This window comes from Globicephala melas, chromosome 6 (assembly GCF_963455315.2).
Source record: "Globicephala melas chromosome 6, mGloMel1.2, whole genome shotgun sequence".
NCBI lineage: Eukaryota > Metazoa > Chordata > Mammalia > Artiodactyla > Delphinidae > Globicephala > Globicephala melas.
Window position 1 is genome coordinate 5,451,787 of NC_083319.1, and position 18,193 is coordinate 5,469,979.

The 18,193-nt window shown below is 51.5% G+C and overlaps 1 protein-coding gene across 13 annotated transcripts in view; it reads right to left on the bottom strand.

Annotated features, from left to right (window-relative positions):
* The window catches only part of PRRC2B (proline rich coiled-coil 2B), an 86,238-nt gene that overhangs the window by 42,864 nt on the left and 25,181 nt on the right, over positions 1–18,193 (bottom strand). For 12 of the 13 annotated variants that reach the window (XM_060300283.1, XM_060300288.1, XM_060300282.1 and 9 more), the window contains exons 2-9: positions 15,184–15,353; positions 14,166–14,343; positions 11,295–11,397; positions 8,732–8,804; positions 4,733–4,876; positions 2,598–2,839; positions 2,013–2,134; positions 1,438–1,580 (exon numbers count right to left, since the gene is read on the bottom strand). In XM_060300283.1, the coding sequence (XP_060156266.1) occupies positions 1,438–1,580; positions 2,013–2,134; positions 2,598–2,839; positions 4,733–4,876; positions 8,732–8,804; positions 11,295–11,397; positions 14,166–14,343; positions 15,184–15,298 (1,120 nt within the window). In that variant the 5' untranslated portion in view covers positions 15,299–15,353. The remainder of the gene's footprint in view (positions 1–1,437; positions 1,581–2,012; positions 2,135–2,597; positions 2,840–4,732; positions 4,877–8,731; positions 8,805–11,294; positions 11,398–14,165; positions 14,344–15,183; positions 15,354–18,193) is intronic. The other variant, XM_060300277.1, reaches the window with a different exon arrangement.

Sequence of the window (18,193 nt, forward strand, 5' to 3'; positions counted from 1 at the left end):
GACCCCTATCCTACACCATATACAAATTAATACAACACGGATCACAGATCCAAAAATAAGTGTTAAAACGATAAAACATAAGGGAGTATCTTTGCCACCAAGGAGAGACAAAGATTTTTTTATAAAGGACACAAAAGTAAAAACCATAAAAAACACAAATTTGTAAGTTAAACTTCATCAAAACTGAAAACTTCTGCTCATCAAAACGCAGTGCTAAAAAATGAACAGACAAGGCAGGCAGTTGGAAAAAATATCTGTGAAATGTTAAGTCTCCAAGGACTTGTATCCGAACACACACACACACAGACACACAAAGACACCAGTAGGCAAATCGACATGAAAACGTGTTTATCATCATTAGTCATCAGCAAGATGAAAGTTAAAAGCACAACGAGATACCACTACACACCCACTAGAATGGCTAAAAATAAAAAGACTCACATCAAAGTGTTGTGAGGATGCAGAGCAACTAAATTCTCAAAATCGAGGCTGGGAATGGCATCACGAACCACCATGGAAAAAGGCTTGGGTGCTTCGTATAAAACTAATCACACACCTACCCTTTAATTCAACAATTCCACTCCTAGATATTTACCCAAGAGAAATGAACATATCATTCATAATGGAACTTTTGAATGGGTAAACAAATTATAGTATTTGAACAAATGATAGTATTTGATACTATACTGAGGTATACTGAAATATACCTCCGTAATTAAAAGCAACTATCGATATACATAACATGGATGAATCTCACAAACGTCACAGGAGAAGGAAAGCTGCGGGACTCCATTCGTTTGCAGTCTGCAGTTAAGATTCATCGTAAGACAGGGAGGCCTTGGGCGAGTCTTGGACACAGTCCGGGAGGGAGACTGGCTAGGGAGGGGCTGGGTGGTGAGGAAAGTGCTCTGTATCGTGACTCGGCTGTGCTACTCAAGCGTATACATCTGTCAAAACTGTAAAATTACATGTGTGCCTTTCAATGCCGTTAAAGTTTACTTGAAAACAAACAATCCAAAAGAATTTTAAAAGAAAATAATCAGGTTGGGGGGTGGGGTTGGGTGAAGATAAGAACGCAGAATGTCGGCATTTGCTGAAATGCTGAAACTCGGTGACAGGGAGCTACCTGGGGTTCATTACACTTGTTTGTTTTAACTTTTCCATTATACAAAGTCTCTTTTCCCCCTCTAAGGTCAAGACCAAAGACAAAAGAAGACATGGCTCTGTCAGGAAGCAACTGCTCGTCTGAGTGCCAACCAATAAGGATCTCTTCAGGGCACCGAGGCTGCTCCCCGCCCCTTGTTTTCATTCCACCTTGCCGAGGAAAACAGTGGGCCTGGTGTCAGAGGACTTCCAACCTTGGTAAGCAGAGACAGACCGCAGTCCTCCCCTCCTAAACCCTCAGCTGTGAGCCCACCAGCAAACACCCCCACCCACCTGCCCAGCCGTCGTCAGCATCGGTGTCCAGGTCGTCAAGGCCCCGCAGGTTCTCCGCATTGATGATGGTGGGCCTCGGCGCCCGTTCCACCAGCTGCCTCAGCGGACGGATCGGGCGAGTCATTCCCAGCCTGTTTTCTTTTCTGATGAGAGAGAGAAGGGTAAAGATGCTGGACTCGTGTCAAGTATACATATGGAAGCAAACCCAAGTACTTTTCCAAAACTAAATCCTACACTGCAAAGGTTCATGTGTGCCCCTAATATTAAAACCGTCTCCTTTTTAAAGAACACACAGTGAACAAATACATCCTCGAAAGAAGTTCTGCTTCATTCTGCAGTTTTATATGCTCAGGCTAATGTCTAGGGTAGCAGCAATAAACACATGCCAAATCTTCACCTGCCAGGAACCTGAAATCTCTTGTCCTGCCCCAGCCTTCTCACACTCCCTGGGTCTTGAGCTGGTTTCTCTGAGGTCTCCAGAAGACTAAGCACTTTCACATGTAAGCCCACTATCTTGTCCAGTATCACCAACCAGGCTAATTTCTACATACGTGACTATAATGCAATAACCTTACCCGTCTTGGTCATTCATCTGGAACTGTCTAAAAGGAACACGGGGTTCAAGACGGAGCTGGGGAAGGGGAAAAGATCCTCGTTCCACTGTACCCTGGTTCTCTGATGACTGTGGCGAACACATCTGAAACATAACATCAATGAACAGGGTTTTCTGGTAATGACCCAGATTCTAAGTTCCACTTGCATTAAAATTTGTTTTGGAAAATGGAAAATGGGAAAAAGAAACAGGAAAGTCTTGGGGTTTTCCAATTAATCCTATCAATCACCATCTCCCCCATTTCTTTCCTGCTGTCAGTATGCAAATCTGGGGACCTGTGCCTTGGGGAATATACCTGCCTCTCCTTCTTCTAAAGAGCTAAGGCTAAGATAACATCCACATCACCAGGGAAAGAAGCCAGAGGCCCTTAAGATTTGAAAAGAAGGAGAGAAAATGCAAAAGTAATGGAAGCCTCCAAAGTAGGGTATCAGGGCAAAGAAACTGGGAGGGAGAACCCAAGGTGGACATTCAACCACGTGAAGTAGGTTCTGCTGGACATGAACAATCGGACCTCATGGGGAAAAAAATGCACACTCCGAAGACTTACAAAAGCAGGAAGCATGTCATGGTATGTAGGTGGGTGGTATACATTCCCCATGAACTGTGAAGCCCCTTTTCGGACAGGCTGAGCCGGGCGGAGAGAGGGGTCCTTAGAATCGCTGGTACATGACGAGGAGGGGGCTCCGTCTCCCGCACTCGAGTTCCTGCTGCCCAGCTCAGTTGGGGAGGCGCTCAGAGACGTGGCAGAAATTATGTTTCGCCCACCGCCCTCCCTCCAGCTTGTCACATCTGGAAATTGAAAGGGGGCAAAAGGGGAGAGGAAAGAGGAGGGGGAGGAGGGATTGTATGAGGTTCTGAAGGTCAAGGGACCCCCCTCACTCACCAAAAAATTTAAAAAAAATAAAAAAAACAAAAGTGAAGAATCGAGTCGACTGGTCAAGTCTGTCAGGGAAGGTGGGGGGCAGACACCTGGCCAATGAATATGAACTTGCTGAGGGAGTCTGACGGTCAGAGAAACACAAAATAAGGTCCACTCAGAGAAGGCAAGTGTCAACGAGACGTGGTCTTCATCGACTCTCAGAAACTACACAACCTCAGACCTGACACTCCAAAGAAACCAAGACGGCCCCAGTGAAAGCAGCCTTGGGTCATTTCTTCCACAATCATGCTGACCCCAACAAGACCAGCACTGTGCTCAGCACTGGACTGGACTTTAGAACCAGAGAGAGTTCCGGACACGTGTTCTAGCTCCATTCAGCAGTGGCACCTCTAGTCAGAGACTCCCCAGCTGTGAAGTAAAGCAGAGCTGCTCTCCCCTCTCCGAGAGGGGGCTGGAAGGGTCTGGGGCCCTACCCACCGGGCCTCACCCCACCTGCTCTGGCAGCGGCCTGTGGGGCCCTCCCACAGGTCACAGATTGAAACCTGCCAACCCTCTGTGACCATCTTTTTAAGACGAGGCTTTCCACTGCAAATGTAGCAAAGCCTGGTGGAATTCAGAGGCCAACGAGGAATCAGATAAGCCAAAAAGACTCCTCTTTCCAGTCAACTTGTAGTTAGGAGTTGAAACAGGTCCCTGAGTACCTGACCCCTAAGAAAATGGAACCCAGGACCGGAGCCACAAGGTCACAGACTGCTCCCAGCTCTTCAGGTGCCTCGTGCGTGATCTTGGCCAAGCCCTGGTCACCCCTCAGGCCATCTGCTTCTTCATCTTCTCAAACGAGGAGATGGGAGTGATCCCAGAAGCTGCTTCTACTTCTAAACGGTTATAATCCTATAGCAGCTCATCTTAATTAATCCCAGAAAGTTAAGAGTTCCTGGCCTAAGGAATTTGATTATGTATTTGGAGCAGCCAAAATACCCCGGCGTGGGCCGCTGAAAAGGCCGTATGTTTTATGAGAGCTGCACGGTGATTGTTTCATTTATAGGATATCTGTTCTCGCTTTGGGATACCTTGGGGATTAATCAAAACAAGCAGATAATAGTCTCTCATATTTCAAAACCTGATCAACTCCCCCCCCCCAAGGGCTACTTCAGAATCCGTGATTAGAACAGATGGAAAATCCCATTCCTAAACAACACCTTGAATACTAACCACCCAAGACCACGAAGAAAAAAATAGTACCAGTGAGAATTGCTACACAATCCTGCTGACCCCTTGGTCAGACCCCAGATGAGGGGTCGTGGAGGCTAGTGCTGGGCCGGCTACTCAACCAGGGGAACGTGTTAAAAAAAAAAAAACAGATTCTAATTTGGCTGGGGATGGGCGAGGGTTGGAAATCAAGACTTTTTAACAAACGCCCCAAGTGATTCTGACAGGATTCAGCCAAGTTTGGGAGCCGCTGGTTAGAAAACAAGCTCCTGAGTCGGGAATCAAGTTAACTGACCCTTGGTCTGTCTGTCCTCGCCGTGACCACCCAGGCACAGCAGAACTAACATCTGATGCCTGCTGGGAAGGCGGACAGGCCTGGCCTGACCCAAAGGACAAGAAAGGAGGAGCGACCTCCAGCCCAGCCCAGGGAATAAGTCCAGCAGACGCATGGATCAGGTGCAGGATCAACGGGCGTGCTTTCCAGGCAGGGAGCCTGGCTCCTCGAGAAACGGCATGCTTCTACGAGGGCAGAAAGACAAGGGGAAATTCTGCTGTTCCCGTGGGTGCCCAGACAGGGGCTACAGTTCACTTACTCTGAGGGCGGAGGCTTGGTCCTGGCCCATACGACAGATCTAAGACGCCCTTTTCTTTGCCAGCCTTGTCCTGCCCTCCAGCTGCTTTCAGCGTCGGAAATTCCTCGGGAGAGAAGGATAATAGTCGGCTTGAGGCCCTTAAACCTGTCAAGAGAATTGGGAAGACGTGTGGAGCAAGTGAGATGGGCATCAACAGCTCTCTGCTTTAACAACGGCACACGCTGGCAGCCACGCTGCCCTGAAGGGAGCTCCTTCCTGGGGCGCTGTCTGCGCTGGCCTTCTGTGCCCGCAGAGTGGCACTAGGGTTCCCTGACAAAGGGAGGCTGCCCGCAGACCGCACCAGGTCCCTTGCCAGCCACCCTGCAGGAGCTGGTCACAAAGGGCAGGGGGTAAGGTATGGCAGCGGTTCCAGCCCAGATCCTTCCCTCCCACTCCTGGAAGAAGGCAGTAAGGTCCTTCCAGTGGCCCTGGGGGGCGGATAAGCACGGTCTTTGGTGAAATCAGCCCAGTGAAGCCAACTGCTTTTGGGTGGAGGTAACGCCCTGGCCCCCAACGCCTCCACCCTAGATGTACGCCTCTTCGTCTGTCCACTCCAGTTGACTATTTTCTACAGAGATCCTCAAGCCCTACAAGACCAAACATTTCACTCTTGCGATCTGGGAACAACTTCTTTGTTCTTTCATTCGTTCCCCTACACTATGAACTCTGCAGAGAAGAAGCCTTTTCTTAACTTTGTTCCAATCACTCACAGCACTTAGCACCGGGAACCTGCAATCGTCTTTTCAATGAATAGATAATAATAAACGATGCATTTTAGGGTCTAGAGTGGGATTTGGTCCCTCTCCTGGAATACACAGCGCATGTCCAGCACCACACAAACTTAATAACAGCAACATCACACAGTAAAATGTCCAACTGTGACATGCTTTGATCCCTAGACAATACAGCCAAATCTGTCCCTAGGTATTACTGATCTGAGGACCTGCTAACTCAGGCAGACTTTGTCGGAAAGATGCAGCAGGGATTAATGCAGATGCACAAGGCGGTGATTCATCCACCATCCCACTTAGTAAAAAGGTCCAGGGTCAAATGAACATGCCAGGGGGGATAACTGGACACATTATTAACCAATGATTAACCTGAGAGATAATCGCCAAGTGTCGCAAAGGAGCACTACTGCTCACATAGTTGCTTCATTATGTTAAAAGGTCATTGGCAAGAATGAAATACGAAAGTCTTGCTTTTAAAATATGGTAGAGGGACTTCCCTGGCGGTTCAGTGGTTAAGACCCCGCGCTTCCACTGTAGGGGGAGCGGGTTCCATCACTGGTTGGGGAACTAAGATCCTGCATGCCGTGCAGCGCGGCCAAAAGAAAAGAAAAAAAGGAGATAATTTGAAGTTAAAAAACAACAGCAACAACAACAGCAAATGCCTAATACTTTTTTTCTGCCTCAACAGTCATGAAGGTATTATTCTAATCATGAATTAAACTTACCCTCCACAGATAAAAAAGATAAAGTGAAGAACTCAAAATCTCAAACCAAAGTAGTAGTATTCCTAAGGTTTGAACACCCTGTAATGTTCACCCACCAATCCCTCCTACCATCTGTTCTCTGCCATGAGAAACTGAGGCAGTGAAATCAGGGGCTTCTCTGAGGCCCCAGATGGAGCCGCCGGTGGTGCTCTGGCAGCAGAGCCCACGAGCCATGTGCCTCTGGCCTCTGCCTGAACCACACAAGCAGGCCTCCTGGGCCTGATCCAAGTGAAACAGACCAAACGACCACCTTCTACATGGAGAGAGTCTGTCAACTCAGGAAGAACCCTTCTGAGTTCCAAAGAGTCATGAAAATGTTTGTGGGCCACACCCCCAAATCCCACAGCCCTGGTGGCATCGCGGGCTTGTGACCCCGGCATAGGAGGGGAACCAGAAGCCGGGTTCCCGCCCCGGCCCCACCTGGTCGGCACGTGTCTGTTCTCTCCTCTTGGGCTACTGGGCTCTGCCGTCTCCCAGACGAGCTATCACATGTTTACAGAGTATTTTACTGTGTTTTAGGATTATTTTCTAAATCAAGTTTTCTTTTGATAGGTAATACAATCAAAAGGTTCAAAGGTAAAAAGCCTTAAAAGAGCATAAACAGAAGCCTACCTCCTACCCTCATGCCCCATCTGCCTACTTCAAACACCCTCACAAAACAGGTAGTCTTCTGTTTCGTTCCTTCTCTCCCTTCCTCTTATGTTTCCTTCCAGAGATTTTTTTTTAATGCGCATACAACATTTTTAGAAGCGTACTTTCCCTCTCCCCAGTTGTTTGCACAAATGGTAATATACTCTGCGTACTATTCCACACTTTTTTTCACTTAAGAATATGTCCTGGAGATCTTGCCAGATCGGTAGAAAACTGCTTTTTTTCCTTACAGCCAAGTAGTATTTCATTAAAGTACCATCCTTTGACGCACATTTCAAGGGACTGTGTCCAATCTTTTGCTATTACAACGTTGCAATGAATAATCTCGTGCATGTCATTTCACACAGCTGTAAGTATCATCTACAGGGTGATTTCCTCCAAGTGGAACCTCCAGGTCAAAGGGTATTCGTGCTGGTGTGTGACGGGCAGTGCCAATTTACACTAGTTTTTTTTAATCTCTGTAAGTTCTTGTTAGATTAAAATGAATATTCCATTTACTTAAGGAAATTGCAACCTTATGGAAATGAAGGCTATAGAAAGCAAAGAACCACTGTTAACAGTCCAGTGAATCATCTCCGTCATGCCTCTGTGAAGACCTTGCTTCCCGTCTGCAGCGCCTTGTTGCATCCCCGCCCCACCTGGCCCCGCTCACCCTCCAGGCTGGGGCAGCCAGCTGAGCTCCCCGTGCCCTTTCTCCTCTAGGCGAGCTGCGGCTCCAAAGCCCCCGGCACACCTTCGGGCTGAGGAAGGGGTGGGCCTTCAACCGCACAGCGACCGGAGGCTAGAGGGGCCCGTCCTTGGGGCATCGGAGTGGCAGGGGTGTGTGGGGAAGGTGGCACACGGAGCTGGTTTTCTACTCTAAGCCATAAAACGTAAAGTCTGGCCAGGCCTTGGCCAGCAGGGATACGCAGAAGACAGAGGGCAGTGCCGGGACAGGAGCCAAGGGTAAAAAAGGCAGCCCGTGCTGGTTTACAGAAAAAAAAAGCAACTGCGGTGTAGCCACTCACACCACCGTCCCTCTCCATCCAGCTTGGGGCGCCGCCCAGCGTGCTCTGCACAGTGTGCTAGAAATACGCACGCCTACACTGGGAAACCAGGAGAGTTCATGTAGAAGAATCTGGGTTTTTGGCTCCTCTCAAGAACACCCGTGGACCCTGGGCCCACATTCTCAAAGGGCTCTAGATGCTGGAGGGGAGCCAGATTTCCCTCTGCCCCAGCGCCCCTCAGCCATGCCACTCGGGGGCCGCTCTGCTCTGGGCCTGCCTTGGAGCCATTTCAGTCTGTTGCTCGGCATTCACTTAAAACTCGGGATGCTTTCCCCTTCCACTCACCCCACATCGGCTGTGCAGAACCACTGCAGCCGTCTGAGTCCCTGTCTCAGGCGGGACACCAATGGTAACAAATACCACGCAACCTCCGCATGCTCTGGTGTCACTGCCCAAAAGCAAGCAGTTCCCGAGGCTGCTGATGTGCAAACCCAGGTACAAAACCAGTGCCCCGCAGGCAACACCTCCTCCCTGGGGGCTGGGGACTCGCTCCAATGGCGGCTCAGCCGACGAGGGAGCCCAGGGCCAGCGCCCGGTCTCTCCGCACACCTTGGGAGGGCTGTCCTTAGCAATAATGTTCAGTGAAACCAAAGAGCTGACGTGCTCTGCAGAATCAGCACTTCCACCGCCGGGGCAAAGGCAGTAACTCGCTCTGGGAGGAGAGTCCACAAAGCTGCAAGCCGAAGACTGCCTGGACAGAACTGGAGCAGCCCAGAAAAGGCACACCTCCCTCCCACCCGCCCACCGCCACGCCACACACACACTTACCACCTTCGTGTCCTGCTGGCTTTCCATTCAGCTGTGCCCATGACTTTGGTCCACCTGGCGCTGAATTTGTATTCTGAAAGCAGGAAGACAATGAGAACAGGGTCTGCGGTCCACTCCCTGAGCGAGTCAGAACAAGGTGCCCTCGGATCCTCACCTGAGGTCCAGACCCTACACTGATGTACCCACCACCACCAGCGGGGTAAGGTCCAACCACGCGGGCTTTCCACGCAGCCTCCCACTCGGGCAACAGTCCAGGGTCAGGACCCACGGCCACATGACAGACGAGGGGCAGGCCGGAGGGCGAGCGGCCAGCTCAGGGTCCCACGGCAGAGCCAGCGGTGCGCTCGGAACATGCTGCCAGGCTGCCCCTCATGCCCACACAGAGCTACTCTGTCTTGCTCCAGGGACAAGACCAAACCCCAATTCTAGTGTGTCTGAAAAACTGGGTGGCGCCGCTAACAGAGCACGCGCGCGGGAAGGCTCACGTGCCTGCGAGTCGCTGGCCAGGCGGCAGCACCACTTTCCACAATCACTGCCGTGCCACAAGGCACCACTCCCCAGGTGCGCGGCCTTCCGCCTCCACTCATCTGGGCCTGCCCGGCTCGGCTCACCTCTGCTGAAAGCTCACCGCACGCCAGGCACGGTGCTAGGCACACCTGGGTCACTTGGGTTAGACACTCAGCTAGTGAGGCGGGACCAGGACTTGTCCCCACCCTGCCCGCGCCCAAAGCCCCTTCAGGTCCCCAACCACTGAACTCAGCTGTCTTCCCAACAACATGCTACTTAACAACCGAAGGTAAAGATACACAAATCCAAGCTGATGCAGCATGACGTTCCATCACTTACTGGACTAGATCCTGGATAAACAGTTACCCCTTCCCATCCTCCCCCTGCCTCTGCCGCCACACACACTCAAGGCAGACAGCTGTCTCTCTTGCCTTCGATGCAGAGCTGAGTAGGTGCAATAACGCATGTATTTATCACAGACTTGCCCTGAGTGCTTGACCTGAGAGGCCTGGAACGCCCAGGGTCCCCCGTGCAGACCACACAAGGGAAATGCCAGCACCGTGACAGGGGCAGGGCAGCCCCTGCTGGGAAGGGCGAGGCTCCAGACCAGCGGGAAGCAGGGGGCCCCAGGGCACTGCCATCCCACAGCCTCCGGCTGGGGGTCTGCAGCCAAGCCTGAAGCCACAGGGATGGCCCCCACCCTCACCCCCGGAAAAGAAGGCCTAGGGGCCACGAAGGCGTTAACAACACTGTGGCAAATCTCACCCCAAAGCTGGGAACCACCGGGGGTCTCCTCCCAACACCGTCCCCGCACGAGAGGAGAGCTGGTAAGCGCCAGGCGGAGGGCCCGCGTGCCAGCTGCAGGACAGGGCCCGACCCGACCGCAGTCCCCGCAGCACCCGTGCTCCACAGGTGCCCAAGCCGCACGCAGGCCCGGCCCAGGCCTGTTTGTCTCTAACAAGCTTGGAAGTTGAGTCTGACGTAGAGCCAGGGCTGTAGAAACAACCAGGGCTCCAGAAACAACCAGGGCTCCTTAATCGCACTCAGCTTCAAATTCTGGGAAACAGATACGAACTCCACACTACATGCTCTGACTGATCAGCAGGTCCCAGTGGATTTAGGCCAATGAACATGCAGTCTCGCATGAATGTGGATTTCTTCTTGCTTCTCCTTTAATTTCAAAGCACAGTTCAGTGTTGGGCAGGGAGGGTGTCCCTCTGGTAAAGCCATAAGCTTTCCCCGCAGATGGGGACGGCACCTCGGTCCTTCTACTGCCCAGGCAGCAATGCAAACTGAGTCATTCTTTCAAGGGAGCCAGTGAACGCCAGGTATCTGTCTAGATTTTTTCTGGTCTTCTAAAAGATTCAGACACCTTGCCTAGATTTCTAGCTACCAGATACCGGCCTCTGTACCCACAGACAGACACCAGTGGGCCAAGTAGGATATGAGCTCTTGATTAAATCATGACTCTGTTTAGAGGCGTATGAAGTGCAGCGACAAATAAAGGATCACAGCTTGGTACTTCCCACAGCATGCTCTGAGAGACACTAGTCTCTAGAGACGTTCGACGAAAAGAGGTTTCCAAGGATAAATACATTTCGGGACCGCTGTCCATGATGTCCTTTTCTCGGAGACTCACAGGACACATTAGCATACTGAAGACACCGAGAGAAAGTATGACATTAAGAAAACCAAGCGAAGGAGCTGGCTTCATTTTGTTTTCCAAACTCACCAGACCACTGAACCTTCTGTAGCCTAACACCTGCTGTCTCCTTTTGACACTTGCTTCCGGGGAGACACTGCGGGGGGCCCGATCTAGCCTGTAGCTGCCAGAGTGACTCACCTCAAGCTAAGGCAACTGGAATCAAATTAGGCGTCTATATTCTATTCTGCATCTGGGGTCTTTCTCAAGAGTCACTCATCAGGTTTGCCTCTGGAATGAGCACGTCACGCAGAGCCACGCTTCTCAGCGACAGCTCCCATCGGTCCCCAGCGCCAGGGAGCTCAGAGGCGCCGACGCCTAGGCAAGCATCGGGACCGGGTCCCCAGCACCTACCTCCTGACTGATCGACTGTGTCGGTTTCTGCAAATTGGAGACAGATTTCTGCAAACCCGGCTGCGGCAGCAACTCCGGCGGCTGAGAGGCCGTCGCACTGGAACTAGACAAAGGCAGGACACACACAGGAATTAGACAGGCACCAGCCAAGCCCACAAGGTCCCTCCACATTCCCGAGAGACACGGCTGCTCGCTGGCTGGGAGCAAGACCTCCTCTGGCCAATAAAGATACCTTCCCCGGCGGACTCCTAGGCTGGCCAAGGCAACGAGAAACTGGACCACCTGTGAGGTCTGCTCACCGACGCCTGATAGGACAGGCCAGCCCTCTGCCTTTCCACAGAGCCTTCTGTCTGCGAAGACTGAAAGCTCACGGCCAACAACGAAGTGATGGAGGACATGTCACGAGGGAGACTGCGTCGGGGCAGGGAATGGGCTCTGAGCTCCCGCCCCTCGCTCCTGACCAAGAGCTCACAGCTCCTCAGGGGCTGATCTCTTTGAAGCATGAGCAGATTTTTTTTTTTAAACCTTCTCTTGGCTTATAAAAGAAATATATGCTCATGATAAAAATAAATAAATACATGTAACACAGAATTTGTCACGATCTCATCCTCCGGAGAGAAACTCAAGCAGATTTTTCTACGTATATTAGCATAGCATTTTGTAACACAAGTAGGGTAACACCATACACACAGTCCAGCAACCCGTGTTTTACTCAATGCCCTTGACATCTTTTCGTGACAACACACATGGATCTACTGCTTTCTTTTAATGACACAGTACAGGTGGATGGGCCACAATGTGCCAACCTCCAATTTTTCTTCTATTACAGATAAAACTGCAATGAGCATTTTTGTGTACACATCTTGGCACACTTGTGTGTACGCAATTCAGTAGTCTAAGTTCGTAGAAGTGGGACAGCTGGATCAAAAGACGTTTTAAGGTTTAAAAGATACCGTGGAGCTACCCTCCAGCAAAGGTGCGTCTGTCGATCTATACCCCACAAGTCATATTCTGAGAGCAATAAGAAAGGGTTCTGAAGGAAGATTTCTGCCAACTTGCAGCCTTCCAGTCACTCGTTCTGTTCAACCTTCCATGCGACGAGCTTCAAGGAGGACAGCAATCCCCTGGCCAGAATCCACCCAATGCCGGTGGCTCAGCTGAAGGCAAATTCTACACACATCCAAGGCTTACTCAACCGAGTAACTCACCACCTGTGATTATTACACAATGAAGGCCACTGACCCTCCTCTCTCACATCACCTTCTACCTGAAATAGATGCTTCCAGGTGGTGTCACTTCTGTGGTCTCCAAACACTGAGTCCCAGCAGGTGTGGCCCCCCTACTCGGCCACCTCCCTGACAGCCTCGTGAGGATGTGGCCCAGGGGAGGCAGAGAAGCAGCGCCGGGGTCTGCTGCCCCCGCCAACACTCACTCTTCACCTCTGGCTGGCAAACATGCTTCAGCACACTGGCCTCGTTGAAGATGCCTGACGCTTTCGATGCTACTGGTACATAAGACTGGATAAAAGGAGGGAGCAAGGCTTTGTCCTCTCTCTCTAGAACTTTCAGTAGCAGAGGCATTTCAACGCTTCCACTGAGCTGTTTGCAGCGTCTACACTTGAACAGAATGAGGACATCCGCCACGTATCACCTCTGTGCCAGGCCCTGTGCTAAACACGTGACTTGGGCAAATCTCATCCATTTCCTGTAGCCACCCCCGGAACCAGGTGTTATTTGTACTTCACAGGAGGACAATGATGCTCAGAAGTCAAATAAACCAGGTCCCATAAATGGCCTGGCTGGAAATCACACACATCTGTCCAGTTCTAAAAGTCACACTATACCGTCAATCAGGATGATCCCTAAGCCAACGGTTAGGAACTGTCTTAAAATTTCAGTTATTACTGATCATCTGAGCGAATTATTGGCTCACTCTCTACATATTGTCTGAAGTAACTACAGAAGTTTTACAGAAGCTATTGGCCACTTCCAATTAGAGAAAAGGACCCTGGCTGGCCGGCTGTGCTCTGGGCCACTTTTACTTTCTGGGTCCTGAGTAGCAATCAGCAGCCAGACCACAGGGGAAACACAGGGCAGGAGAGGGTATGAGGCTGGACTGCTCTGTTTTCACGGCCAAGCCCAGCAGCAGGGCTCTGCCTGCCAGCCTCAGAGAGGCCCCGTCCTTCCCCAAACCCCTCCCAGCGCAAACCCCAATCCTCTTTCCTGGACACCCTACCGCTGGCTGGAACGCAGCCGGGCCACGGGCCACGGAAGGAGGAACGAAGGCTCAGGCGGCACACTCATGCTTTCAGCGCCACCACACAACCTCCCTCTAATGATGATCTCTGTGCCAGATCCCGGGCCTCCTAAGGCTCCCGTAAGTGCTGTGCCGGCAGAGGGTGGGCCTGCAGGGAGGCTGCGCGCTGACCCCGAGTGCCTGGACTGGGGCAGCTGTCCTCGTAACTGAGTCCTACAGAGCATGTGCAGACACCTGTGTGGGGCACTGCTGCCCCAACAGCTGGGACGGCTCCACCTTCTCCACCTGGGGCCCAGCACCCAGGGACCCCAACCAGGTGAAGCACTCAGCTCTCCCCACAGTGGCTCCTCTGGGAGAGGTGAGCCCTTCTTAACAAGGCACAGGGGACACTGGTCACCAGGGAAAGGCAGCTCACGGAAACACTGTTGCATCGGCTCCCAGAGCCAGGAAAAATGAAGGCAGGGAGCAAGAAACTGCTAAGTAGCAGGAGTCGGGGTGAAAGAAGCTTCCTTTGAAACCTGCCCAGTTCTCCAGAGCTGCCCCTGCAGGAGGAGAGGGGGCCGGCCACGGACGCAGCTCCAGCTCCCGGCCCTCCGCCTGCCCCTCTGCTCTCACCTCTTTGGGTCTTGCTGATCCTGCTTGTTTGCCCATCCCGTCCCGTCCTTGGGTACTATAACGATGTTGGGGTCGTTTCCTTTGTTTTCAGACTTCAAGCTTGGCAGGTTTGCAGGCGGTGGCATACGCCGGGCTGTGGCAACTTTCCCGAGACTCTGTAAGCCATGTCTAGGAATAACTGTGTGGAGGGAGAGGTGGAAAGAGATGTTGCACAGAAAGTCATGGAAGGAAAGATGCCGGGTTCATTCAGCTGCTCTTCCAAACTCTAGAGGATAATGACAGAGGCAACCAAACAACAAACAAGGGACAGACCCGCCACGCAAACACACAAAAAGTGCTTGCTGGTCACTTGTAGTCAGCCCTTTTACAAGCCCTTCACCGAGGACTTCAGAGACACAGGAGCTGCTGAAGTCTGTGCGGAGGCTTCCAGTTTGCTCGTGGGCAGAAGGCTCAGGGCGTTTAGGACATGGGGGAGGGGCCAGGCCTAGAAACCTCCATCCCACAGAATGACTAGCCCTGTGCAGAGGGGAGACTGCTCTGGCCTCGTTACAGCAGGACTGAAGGGACAGCCTCGCCTAGACCCAAGCCAAGCCTGAGCAGGGCCCCCGGCATTCATAAAATCCTCAAGGGGTGTGGACAGAATCAACAGGAACTTTCCCCGCCAAGCTCCGGAATATTAGAACCATGAAACCTAAAGGGGTAACTCTAATGCAAATTAAATTCCATTCTGCCCATCGGGCTCAAAATATCCATGGCTTCAATAAGATAAGACAGAGGAGGAAATAATCCTAGTACAGCAGAGTCAGGATATTCCAGGCTCTGAAATCATACATCAATTAGGAGCAGAGGGTGACGTGTTTCCCCTGAACTACAGGATGACCTCCACGTGCCCAGCAGACTGGTCTGCATGGACCATTCCTGTCTGACCAGACAGGGGACTCTAGGTTTTCCTGATCCTTGACCTGGAGCTTCTCGCTTAAGGGAAAGCATAAGGAACTGGCCTCCAACCCCCTCTTACCTGAGGATCTGATCGAGTCTACTGATTTTCCTTTATACTTATCAAACAGGCTGAGAGTCGAATACTTGCTTTTCCCATCCTTGCCCTTGGTTATTTGCCCCAAACGATCGGACATTGCGATGAAATGTCATCTAGTAAGGAAATTTTTCTCGGCACCGCTCCCGATCTGCCTTTGAAGTGGGGGGAAAAAAAAACAAAAAGAGTGTTAATCCACCAGAACCTCTGATCCAGTGGACGGAATCGTTCAGGGCTCACGGATCTCCTTAAAGATCTGAAGAACGCTTTGGACGGACTCTGTCCCTAGAAAGTTGCCCTTAGCGCGCACGGGCAGCCTTGCTCACATTTAAAGAGCAACGCTAAGAACCCTCCCTGCCTGAAAAGCAGCTGACTCTTATCACTCACCAACCACACTGAGATGTAAACTTCTGCACACCGAGTCCGCTCCCTGAGTCAAGGACAGCTCCGCAAGGTGGAAAAACAAATGCTCGCCCCTTGTAGCACATCCGCGTCACATCGAAAATAAGGTCATCCTTATGGAAGGCTACTGTCCATTTCAAGGATGAGCAAACCCAAAGCAAAGGGAAGCACACAGTCAGGAAATCACCCAGGAACAGCCGGGTGCAGGTACCTTTCACACTAAAGGACCAGCACTCCGAGATGCAGACGGGGCAAACAGAGAGCTGGCCTCCCGGTGCAGAGCCCCCGCGGCTTCACCATCCACTCCTGCCTTCCACTCAGAGAACGTCTTGAAAAACCGACCAAGGAAGAAGCTTTTCCCCTCTGCCACCTTCTAACTTTCTACAGGCTCCTCTAGGAGCACTTTCCTCATTCACTTCCTCGCTCATCCATTTCAATACTCAGTAAGGCCACGCGCCAGCTCCAGTGCCTTTTATTCCACCCTCACTGGTTTGGCCTCACTGGCTCTAAACGTGACCATGGAAAACTAAAACTTGTACAAGTGACCATCGCCTCCCATCAGAATTAGTGTGTGGAAAAGAAAGCTAAAGCGCCAGTTTGGGCACGTCGGTAAAATGACAGGACGGAGGTAACTGTGAAAACAGCCACGACTCGTAACAGGCACTTGGTGCAGCTGCAGCACGAAGGTCTGTCGTTTGATCCTATTCTGAAGCCACGCCGGCCAGAAGAGCACATCCAGTGAGCTGGGTACATCCATCCTTTCATTCATTTCACATGAAACCTGATACTCAAGACCCGCTGGTCACTGTCTCAGGTACAGGAACAGATAAGCACGCAATGTGTATCCGGAAACACTCAGGCACCTCAATGCATGCCTAGGGGTGAGCGTCCTGAGCTCCACAGGATGTGCAGGGGTCACCTGCCAGGTGCAGCAAGAGCCAGCCAAGGGAGAGGCTCACGTGCAGCACCCAATCCCCAGGAAGCGAACCACACTGCAGTGTCCAGGAGACAGGGCTCCACGAAGAAACAAACCAGCAGAAACGCTCAGGTGCTCGCCAAGTTTACACGTGAGAGCACTCGATGCCAGCCACCCTGCCCAGTGCCTGCCTCACGTACCAGGAGCAAGGAACAGCGATGACAGGGAGGGAAACCAGCCAAAAGTGTCCAAATTCGAGTTCTGATGCCAAGGGTTCCAGGACACACCCCTTTATCTTTAAATCTCCCTCCCCGAAGCTGGATCCAGTGAGTTTCTGCCAAAGTCAGAACTAGTAATAACCTCCCCTGGCTGCTTCCCCCCGACTGGGCTGTAAGCCCCTCCTCCAGGAAAGGGACTGTATCGTGTCTGTGTCAGACCAGTAATTAATAGGCTTTCAAATGGAAAACAACCTGAACTTCTCCATTAAGACTAGATGAGATCTTAATTTTAGACACTTGTCATATCAAACCAACAGAAAAGATCACTGGGGTAGGAACATGAATCCCTCCCAATACCCATGGGCACACACACATTCCACTATGAACAAAAGCCCTTGAGACTGCCACCAAGGTGACGGCCACACGTGGCCCCAGCCTGCACAGCTCAGTCTAAAACAGGGGCTGGCAAACACCAGTCAGGGTCCCAGCCAATGGCCTGTTTTGTAAGGCCCTCAAGCTAAAAATTATTTGCTTTTTTACATTTTTCGTACTGCTTTTAAAGAAACAAAAATATGCAACAGGACAAGTGGCCTGCAAACTTGCTGACTCTGGGTGTAAAAGGAAAAGCCTTAAATAAGCACTTTTGAAGGTTTCCAGGTGGGAAATGTATGGGGCAGCCTGAGAGGGCAGCCCTGAAGAGGCCCTACAGCTCCAGCGGGGTCCAAGGAGGGGCCCCGGCAGAGGGATGGAGTCTTTTATTCATCCATAGGAGACCATTCCATGGGCTATAAATGGGATACTGAGGGACTGCTGGCACTCTTTACAAACTAGTGTGACCTGCTGAATAACAAAAACGTTGACGTCCTAATTCCCAGAACCCGAGAATATGTCCCCTTCTCAGGCAAAGGTGTGATGAAATTAAGGATATTGAGCTGGGGAGATTATCCTGGATTACCTGGGTGGGCTCAAGGTAATCACAAGGGTCCTTACAGGAGGGAGGCAGGAGGGTCAGACCCTAAGCGGTTGACAACAGTAGCACAGGCCGGAGGGGCGCTCTTTAAAGTTGGAAGAGGGCCATGAGCAGAGGGATGCAGGCCGCCTCTAGAAGCTGGAAAAGGCCAGGGAACGGATTCTCCCCCAGAGCATCCCCCAGAAGGAGCCCAGCCCAGCCGACACCTCGATTTCAGCCCAGCAAGAATCATTTCAGACTTCTGACCTCCACAACTCGGAGAGAACACATCTGTGCTGTTTTCAGCCACGAGATTTGTGGTAATTTGTCACAGCGACCACAGGAAAGTATTACAATCGTTTATTCAACACGTTTTTACTAGGCAGGCACTGTCATGTGCCCAAGCCCTGAGCTGGGACTGGGATACAGCAGAGGATAAAATGAACACAAGCTCCACCCAAAGTCCAGCCTACAGAGATGACGGGACTCACCCACGGTCACACAGCCGAT